The sequence below is a fragment of the Malania oleifera genome, chromosome 2 (assembly GCF_029873635.1).
Source record: "Malania oleifera isolate guangnan ecotype guangnan chromosome 2, ASM2987363v1, whole genome shotgun sequence".
Taxonomy (NCBI): Eukaryota; Viridiplantae; Streptophyta; class Magnoliopsida; order Santalales; family Ximeniaceae; genus Malania; species Malania oleifera.
Window position 1 is genome coordinate 146337376 of NC_080418.1, and position 10939 is coordinate 146348314.

At 34.8% G+C, this 10939-nt stretch overlaps 1 protein-coding gene across 1 annotated transcript; it reads left to right on the forward strand.

The window, feature by feature from the left end:
* The first annotated feature begins 1141 nt into the window (after positions 1-1141).
* LOC131148446 (uncharacterized) lies at positions 1142-4405 on the forward strand. Its single transcript, XM_058098144.1, has 3 exons — positions 1142-1400; positions 3767-3883; positions 4137-4405. The coding sequence occupies exons 1-3, from the start codon at positions 1142-1144 to the stop codon at positions 4403-4405; spliced, it is 645 nt and encodes a 214-aa protein (XP_057954127.1).
* Positions 4406-10939: the final 6534 nt, after the last annotated feature.

Consider the following 10939-nt stretch of genomic DNA (forward strand, 5'->3'; position numbering starts at 1 on the left):
ATTCGAAAGCTTGCTTTCATTTTCGATAAAATTCTTTTGAGTAAGCTTGAACCCTAATATCGTTTGTGCTTATACCTGAAAAATATTGTGTTAAGATTTTCTCTTTGAGATTCAAAGTTCCTTTGATGATATACTGATCTTATTTGTCTTGAATCAAAGGCATTCACTCTTACTTATACACACATACATATATTGTTATTGAGAGCTGAAATAGTGTTTTAGCAAATCTCACTTGAGCATTAGATCTTATCATTTGTGAGTGCATACATTCTAGATCGTAATATTGTACAAATCTTCTTGTGCTAGAAGCATTGAAATTGTACACGAAATTGTGTTGATTATATGTTGTACTCCAGGCGTCGCCTAAGGGGGTGTTAATCCAACTCATAAGGATTAGTTGTAAAGGTTGAGGTCAGCCCTGATAATTTGACCTAGTGTTGTATTCGGTCTCGCTCCACCTATGAAGTGAGCTTTAGTGGAATCCTTGGGTTTGTGAGCTAGAAGCGGGGACGTAGGTAGGATTGGCCGAACCTCGATAACATATCTTGTGTGTCTGCTCTTAAATTCCTACACTTTAATTTCCTACACATGTATGCTTATATTTAATTAACTATAAATGTGTGCATGATTTAAATATTGTGAATGATTAGGATAAATTGAGCTTGTTGTATTTGCTTTGATTATTTGCTTAGTTAATTTCTTGTTGGGTAATTGGTATTTGTTTATATAGACTCTAGGTTGAGCTATGCTACTTGTTGATTTGAACATAACCTAGGAAAAGTTTTAAAATTCCAATTCACCCCCCTCTTGGGATTATATCAATTCCAACAATTGGTATCAGAGCCTCGTAGCATTGACTTAAACGTTTTTGCTAAAGATTGGGATGGATCACATTGGTGTATCCCCATTCGGAGAGGGACGATCACCTTCCAATCCTCCATTATTTTGTGGTGTTGATTACACAACCTAAAAAATTAGAATGAGCATATTTATAAAATCAATGGATTGGAGTGTCTAGCATGTGATTGTCAAAGGAATTTGTATGCCAACTAATGAAAATGATATAAAGTTATTGCATGCGAATTCATATGCCATGAATTTAATATATTGTGCTTTAAAGACTGATATTTTTCATAAGATTATGGCATGTAAAAGTGCAAAAGATATATGGGAAGAGCTTGACAATAAATATGGAGTATCTAAGAAAGAAGAGACCATCACTCCGATTGCTCCAACCTCAAATGATCAAGAAGAGGTAAATCATGGATTAATGACACAAATTGGCGAAGAGGTATATGATTTATCTTCTATCTCTGTTGATGATGCATTTGATGATTCTTCTGTTGATTCCTACAATATATTTTGTGATGAATGTTCAAATGTTTCTTGTGATGATGTTGGTATAAATGCATGCAATGATTCATGTGATACTTATGTTGCTAAGTTATGTTTTAATTCTTCATAACTCTCATATCCCTCTCTCTCTCTCTCTCTCTCTCTCTCTCTCTCTCTCTCTCTCTCTCTCTCTCTCTCCCCCCCCCCCCCTTAAGCCTCCCAGATCATCTTCAAGTACTCTTCGATCTTCTCTCAGCACATAGGCCATTGATCTTCAGCGGATTTGTGCGGTTAAGCTTCGGTGGTTTCGAAGGTTTTGGCTTTTTTCTTTAGGAACATGTAAGGGGATTATATTATGTCAGTTATTTTTAAAATATGGGTCGACTAAATTGTAATTTATGTTTATAGAAACAGTATATATGATTTTCTAAATGAATCAGGTATATGGAAATGGTTGTTTTGACTTTTATACGCTTTTGGGAAAAACTAACGTTGAACATTTCCTGTTTTCAATAAAATAAGTAGTTTGGATTAAATAAAACCCTGGAGATGCTCATACCCTTATTTTTAGCAATTTGTATATTTCCTAGTCAATTTATTTTATTTATGGTTTATCAGATAAATATTGTGTGGTATGAGAACAATTTTTAAATGGCATATATGACATAATGTTTTAATTGATATTACACAATACGATGCGATGGCTATAAACCGAGATGTGATGTGACGACTATAAGCCGAGATTTGATATGACAGCTAGATGCCAAGATTAGATATGTCGATTTTATACTGAGACAGAATATGATAGATGTTTTATAGGATTATGAACAACTTATGTTTTATACAGTGTTATGAAAAATGAATGATGATTTCAGTATTATTACGTAAATTTCAATTTATGATTTAAGAACCCTGTGGATATGTGATGTTATATTATGAGCATGGTACCGTAGCTAGTTTTGGGAGGTGGTGCAATCACACTGGGATGAAAGTGTGATACAGGATAGTCGATTGGAGACCTGGGTACAGTACCACCCTCAGACAGTTCTGGGGGCACCATCCGAAGTAGTTCTGGGTGGCCCTTCTTGATGCAATTCCGGGTTAAGGGTAGGCACAATCGTACTTACTACGTTTACTGACTTAGCTATGGTCAGTCGGCCATATGCCGAGTCTAGCTTTTGGACCGCACAATCGGTCATGGGGGGAAGCATGTCGTATGAGTATGTGAAAGTATGAAGACACTAATTTAGCAGTTCAGGTTGTATCTTTTATGCATATATGGGCAAATTTACTATTTATGGGCTATATTGAGCCGACAATACATTATTCAAAACTTATGTATTTTCAGTATTACAGATCAGTATAGTTTAAATGTCATTTTATATACAGTTAAATAATGTAAGTTTTATATTTACACGAGAACTCTTGCTAGCCACACACTGATAATAATATAATCCGTCTTACTGTGAAGTGTCTCACCCCATTATACAAATAATTTTTCAGGAGCATTTAGAGATCGAGCCTAGCAAGCTCCGAGGCAGGGTGATAGCTAGATTCTGTTTATGAGTTTCTGTAAGAACTCTAATGTATTTAACTTATGTTTGAAGTCCCTGAATATGTAATATAGTTGTATGGACAGAGCTAGTTTTCTTTCTTTTGGTTGGGATGTAATATGGAAACTAGGAGACTTCTACGTATGTTAGCAGTTTAGAACTCTGGTAATGTATTTGGAGGATGTACCATTTATTTCCATTGCTTTTATATAATGAATATGGTATCAGGAACATAGAGGTTACTAAAGTAGCACCTTGAGCCCCACGTGGCAGGTCGGGGCATTACAGGTGGTATTAGAGCCTAAGTTTGTTAGGTTCTATAGACTTTGATAGTGGATGATTACCAGAGTATAGGTTGAGATAAGATAAGGATAAGAATGGGTAGGTTAGGTTGAGTTTTGGTCTGGAAGCTTGGAGACATAGATCCTTTGATGGTCTTCTGTGTTTTTCTTGAAATGACGATTTTAGGCAAACCACGGTAAATCCATCGATGGTTTTGTTTTTGGGTTGAGAGATTGAAACTTAGGAACTTAAGCTGGAACGTTAGGTCGGTTGAAAATGTGAGTAGTCTCGGTGTTGTGATTAGAGGCCGATACTTTGAAATGATTAAGTGTATATGAGCAATAGAGGGTAGTATGGTTTGTAGGAGGCAAATCGTCAACAGTTTCCTAAGGGAATATAAAATCTTTGATGGTTTTCTCCAAAGGTGACTCTTTATAATTCATATTTTCTATCGATGGTTTTGGGACCCTCTAGAAAAATCGTCGACGATTTTTTGGTAGGATTGTGAGAATGAACCTTAAACTAAGAACTTATATAATATATTGATTTCTTTGTTCAATACTTGCATCAATCATGATAAATGTGGAACTTTTAAGTCAGTTTCTATCCTATTTTCGGGATGGATTCCAAGGGAAAGGACATTGATGCTAGAGGGGATAATCATGTGGAGACTTCTAATGAGGAGGATGTCAATACATCGGCAATGTTACGAGGTATAGCGCGACAGGGTCAGTTGTAGTGTGCAAGAAGGTGATCGAAGATCACCCAGTGGAGCTTCAGGGGAGGAGGTTGCCTGCCTACTAGTTTAATTGATTTTTTTTTACACACACGAATTCGACGTTATTTTTGGGATGAACTAGCTAGCATCTAGCTATGTGAGTACTGATTACCATAAGGAGGTAGTGTTCAGACCTCCAGGGGAGTAGAAGTTTAAATTCGTCGAGTCGTGTGTGCGTTCTACACTAGAGATCCTTTCAGAAATTCAGGCAAAGAGGTTACTTCTGGAGGGTAGCCAAGGGTACTTTGCATTTGTAAAAGAAGCACTGAAAGAAGAACTTAAGTTAGAGGATATCCCAGTGATAAGGGAGTTCTCAGATTTTTTTCCAGAGGACGTACTGGGATTGCCTCTTGATCGCAAAGTGGAGTTTTCCATTGAGTTAAATCTAGGGATAGCCCCAATTTCTAAGGCTCCAAACAGAATGGCTCTGACTGAATTAAAGAAGCTAAAGGAGTAGTGGCAGGAAATTCTCGACAAGGGGTTTATTAGACCGAGCATATCACCGTAGAGAGCATCGGTATTGTTTGTAAAGAAGAAGGATGGGTCAATGAGGATGTGCATCGACTACGGGGAAATTAATAAAGTGACAGTGAAGAATAAGTACCTGTTACCTTGTATTGACGAACCGTTTGACCAGTTACAGGGAACATAGGTTTTCTCTAAGATCAATCTGCGATCCGAGTATCATCAGGTGAAGGTGAAATTAGAGGATGTACCAAAGATGACTTTTCGTACTAGGTATGGCCATTATGAATTTTTGGTTATGACGTTCAGTTTAACCAATGCTTATGCGGCATTCATGGACCTGATGAGCAGGGTGTCCCACGAGTACTTAGATCAGCTCATGGTGGTGTTCATCAACGACATCCTGGTTTATTCAAGAAGCCCTGCAGAGCATGAAGCTCATTTGAGATTGGTGCTTCAGATACTTAGAGAAAAGAAGTTATTTGCTAAATTTAAGAAATGCGAGTTCTGGTTGGAACAAGTTGCATTTCTAAGACATGTAGTGTCCAGGAAGGGTATTTTAGTGGACCCAAGCAAAGTAGAGGCTGTAGTTGATTGGGCGAGATTGAAGAACGTGCATGAGGTTAGAAGTTTCTTAGGTCTAGCAGGATTATATCACCAATACAAAGAGGGATTTTTAAGGCTATCAGACCCTCTAACACAGTTCACGAGGAAGAACAAGCAGTTTGAGTGGACTGGTGAGTGCAAGCAGAGTTTTTTGGAATTGAAGCAGTGACTAGTCACCGCCCCAGTGTTGACCATTCTATCAAGAGATGGTGGATTTATGATCTACAGTGATGCATCTTAGAAAGGACTCATATGTGTCTTAATACAGCAAGGAAAGGTTATTGTGTACACTTCTCGCCAACTCAAGAAGTATGAGAAGAACTATCCTATGCATGACTTGGAATTGGCAGCTGTAGTTTTTGCATTAAAGATCTGGAGGCATTATCTATATGGTGAAAGGTGCGAGATCTTTACTGATCATGAGAGCCTTAAATACTTTTTCACCTAGAAAGAGTTGAATATGAGGTAGCAAAGATGGCTTGAGTTGATAAAGAACTACAATTGTACCATTAGTTACCACCTATTTGAGTTGGAAGTCGGTGGGTGTGTTAGTTTCAGTGGTTATTGTATAGCATCAGATTAGGATGGACATAGAGAGGATGGGTGTGGAGTTAGTGGAAGGAAACCACTAGGCGACCAGGGCTAGTTTGATTATTCAGTCAACCTTGTAGGATAAAATTAAAGCCGCTCAGATAAGAGACGTGAAGTTGATGGAAATTGTGGAGAAAGTACGAAGTGAGCAGCAATCATACTTCAATGTTTCTAAGGATGGAGTTCTTAGAATTCACACCAAGTTGTGTGTACCTAATGACGCGGAGAAAAAAAATGATTCTGGAGAAGGCTCATCGCTCTCTCTATAATGTTCATCCAGGAAGTACGAAGATGTATAGAGATTTTTGAGAATCCTTCTGGTGGAGTAACAAGAAGAGGGAGATTACCAAATTTGTAGAATAGTGCCTGACATATCAGTAGGAAAAAGATGAGCACCAGAGGCCAGCAGGACCATTTCAACCACTTGATATCCCTAAGTGGAAGTGGGAGCATATCTCGATGGATTTCGTATCGGGGTTGCCTTCAGTGGTGCATGGACAGAATACCATTTGGGTAATAGTGGATCGACTAATGAAGACTACGCACTTCATTCCGATCAGAGTCAGTTAGTCTATGAATAGGCTAATAGAACTTTATGTGGAGGAGATTGTATGACTTCATGGCATCCTTGTATCCATTGTTTCAGATCGAGTTTCACGGTTCACCTTTAGGTTCTGGAAGAGTTTGCAGGACACCTTGGGATCTCAACTCACTTTTAGTACCGTGTTTCACCTGCAGACGGACGGACAGTCCGAGAGGACCATTCAGATTCTATAGGATATACTACAGGCGTGTGTGCTGGATTTTGGTGATGATTGGATTTAATATCTACCGCTAGTTAAGTTTGCATATAATAACAGTTATCAGACCAATATCGAGATGGCACCATATGAAGCTTTGTATGGTCGTCAGTGCCAATCTCCATTGTACTGGGGTAAGGTTGGTGAGCTGCAGATTTTGGGGCCAGAACTTATTCACCAGACCTCTGAGAAGGTCAAGATTATCAGGGAAAATATTAAAATAGCACAGAGTCAGCAGAAGAGTTATGCGGAGACATGCCGATGAGAACTAGAGTTTGGGATAGGTCGCTATAAGAAAATTGGTTTTTAATGACGGAGGTATTTGTGAAGGATGAAATTTCGTCACTAAAAGTGTTGTAATAGTGACGGTTTTAAAAAACCATCACTAATAGTTCAGGTATTAGTGACGAAATTCCATCCTTCACTAATACTGCACTTTTAATGACGAAATATTATCTTTCACTAATACCTCTGTCACTAAAAACCAGTTTCCCCCGCTCAAACTAGTGCGGGAAACCACTTTTCGTGCGAAAACTATCCCGGAAAAATATTAGCGACAATTGTTGGAGTATTAGTGATTTCAATGCGTCACTAAATGAAATTACTAGTGATGGTTAATAAACCGTCACTATTGTTATTGTATTAATAAATAAAATTGTATTATTTCGTGGTAATAGTGACAGTTTTAGGCATTTGTCACTATTATTCCATTATTAGTGACAGTTTAGTGAACCGTCACTACTATTTCTTTTATTTAAAAGTATAAAAAATAATTTATTTCACAGTAATAGTGACAGTTTTAGGCATTCGTTACTATTATTCCATTATTAGTGATAGTTTAGTGAGTCGTTACTACTATTTCTTTCATTTAAAAATATAAAAAATAATTTATTTCCCGGTAATAGTGACGGTTTTAAGCATTCATCACTATTATTCCATTATTAGCGACGATTTAGTGAACCATCACTACTATTTCTTTTATTGAAAATATAAATAATAATTTATTTCCCGATAATAGTGACAATTTTAGGCATTCGTCACCGTTATTCCATTATTAGTGATGGTTTAGTGAACCGTCACTACTATTTCTTTTATTTAAAAAATATAAATAATAATTTATTTCCTGGTCATAGTGACGGTTTTAGGCATTCGTCGCTATTATTCCATTATTAGTGACGGTTTAGTAAACCGTCACTACTATTTCTTTTATTTAAAAATATAATTAATAATTTATTTCCTGATAATAGTGACCGTTTTAGGCAATTGTCACTATTATTCTATTATTAGTGACGGTTTAGTGAAACGTCACTACTATTTCTTTTATTTAAAGATATAAATAATAATTTATTTCCCAGTAATAGTGACGGTTTTAGGCATTCGTCACTATTATTCCATTATTAGTGACGGTTTAGTGAATCGTAACTACTATTTCTTTTATTTAAAAATATTAAAAATAATTTATTTCTCGGTAATAGTGACGATTTTAGGCATTCATCATTATTAGTCCCTTTATTTCACGCGGGTTTCCCCCAATCTTCCTCATTTTCCCTCCTTTCCCTTTTCTGTTTCTCTCCTCCCCTCCCGATCATCCTCTTTTCGTCGCCGCTCTAGTTCGTCGCCGCCATTGCCCGTTGCAACCCCAATCCCTCGCAATTCGTAGCCCCTCGCCCGTCGTCACACCTTTCTCTCGATATGATTCGTCGTTTCTCCTCATTTAGCATTTGCATTTGCATTTGCTATCCTCCCTATTTTTCCTCTTTTACTTTTTTCCTTTCGATCTTTATGCCTGAATCGTCTAATCCATATCTACCTATGCCTTACAATTAAGAATTTTTCCATTTTTTTTTTAAATTTGTTTTGTTTTTCCTTCCGATCTTTACTCTTGAATCCTGATTCATGTCTACCAACACCTGAGAATAAGGATTTTTTTTCTTTTTTTTTTTTTATACATTTTTGCTTTTTAATTCTTTTATCCTCATTTTTAATTTGTGTATGAACTACCTGATTTTGCCCACATTTTTCTTCTTCGTGATTGTTTTATTTTTCGCAGTAATGCCTTCTCAAATTCTTCATCAATCACTATCTTATTATTATATTTTTAGTTTGAAACTGGAGAAAAGATTCTGAATTTAAATTATGTTAATTTCTATATTTAAATTTTTATATGTTTTCAAATTTTGATTGAAAATACATTTAAAATTTGAATTTTTATGATATTTTAATTTTTATGAAATTTGAATTTAACTCATATATCAATGAGTTAATCTGTTTGTTATGTTATATAATAATTATCATATCAAGTGTACTATATCATGTTTATTTATTTTGTTGTTGCACAAAATGTTTGTTTCCTGCAAATTGTCTTTAAAGTGATGATTATATGTTTTATTTTATTTTTATTGCCTCGAGTATAAAACCTTTGCAAATTTGTTCTATTGTTTCTTTATACTAATATGAGCACAATTACTCTTACAAATTGTACTGCTTTTACGATTTACTGGCTATTGCTTTTCCCTTAATTTCTTACTCTTACAAACTGTACTGTAGATTTTGTTTACTTTTGGATCTAAATAATATATGGAATCCGTTATTTGCTAAAATAATCACACAAAATGCCTGTATGTTTATCAACCAATGGCACTTGGAAATGTTTGGGAACTTGGTCTGCTTTAAATTAAGGGGAGAATCGATGTTGTCTTATCATTTTATATAGATTTTATAGAAAACCTTTTTCTTTCATTGAATTAAGGTTTATGATGATTTCAGTGAGTTGTTAGATTATCATTATTATTTTTTGAAGCTACCCTGACTATTAAGATCTTACAATAGCTTGAGAGTTTCAAATCTTCTTATTGTTTGGATTTGGATTAAACATCAAAAAGGAAATGGGTTCATTAGTTTATTCTTATTTGCACTTCTTGATTTTGAGCTCAACCCAATACTGTAATCATGTAAGTTTCAATATTATATATTTTGGCATGTTGAAGATCATACAACTTTTCAACATGCTGACCACCCAACCCTACCTAGATTTTATGTAACTATATGTTACAATTTTTACCTATTCACATAATATATGTCTTATGAAATTACATTGTACTATTCAAAAAACTTTATTAAAGAAATACATTTTTATTTATTTATATTAATTAATGCATTCAAGGTCTCATATAAAAAAAAAAAAAAAAAAATCAAGGTCATGAATGAACATCGCAAAACCTACCGCCATCGCTAACACTTTTCTCGAGTACTAGGACTTCTTCATTAATTAACCCAACATTTGATTCACGAAATATCTATTCCTAGAAATAGAGTGGTTATAATAGGTTAGTTACAATTAATTATACAAAAAAAGCTACTTTGATACCATAAAGCAAATAAAATTGTAAAACTTTTTATGAATTCATAATAAGGAATAGAGAAGAAATAACTAATCTCAAATTTCACCATTTGAATGTCTATTCCTTTCTTATGAGTGTATTGTTTACCATATAAGTGTTGTGTTAAGACTTTTTGCTCTTATTGAAATTATATTGCATTTCTTGTGAAATACTGGATTGAGTTGCCATATTGGTTGTGAATATGCCTTCTGCATGGCTGATGCAGATTTGTGTATTGCATGCTGGTAGTGAATTTAAGTTCTCACATGCTCTTATATATAAACTCTTTTTTAGGTAAATTCTTTTTTGGAAATGGTCACTTTATAGTCGGCATGTTACCAAAATTTTGTTAAAAACTTTTCCAAAATATGAGATAACAGATGTTGAAGTATATAACTGTATAAGCACCAAATGAGATGAGTAATATTCTTGGAACCACAAATAGCTATTACTTGTTGGAAATCAAGCTCAAAAAAGGAAACTATGTCCATAATTTTGAAAAATTGCCCATTTAGTGTTACAAGAAATGATGCGATATAAGAAATGCAACCTCATTTAGGGTTATTTTGAGAAACAGTCATTACCAAATTTAAATGGTAAAGATGTATCTGAGCAGATGTTTGTGTATGAGACGAGCTAAACAAGTTGTAGTTTTGTTCTTTTGTTATAGGTTGTTATATTTAATGACAATAATTTATTTTGAAATTGATTGCAATAAATCTTCAGAACAACAATGTATAAAAGACCAGTGAAAAGACAAGAATTAAATGCCATGTGAAGCAAAATGTCAAATTAATTACTATCATTTCATGTGTTCATTGAAGTTTAGACTGGTTCAAGAATGGTTATTATACATTCATGCCTAATCGTACATGTGAGATGAATCAATTTTTAAAATTCAATTGATTATTAGTCATATTATGTAGACTAATAATAAATTGAACATGTTAATTATTTATTTCATTTACGATTAGTGATGTTTGTATTTTAACCATTCTTGAATTGTCCAATGTGGAAAGTTTAGGAAGTTGTATTTACATTGTTGTCATCGTTCACCCTTTGTTCATTGTCATTATATATTTCGAGCGCGTCTCTACTTGTGTTCTCTGGGTGCATAGTGGGGTGTCATGAAAATTTGTTAGTGATCAA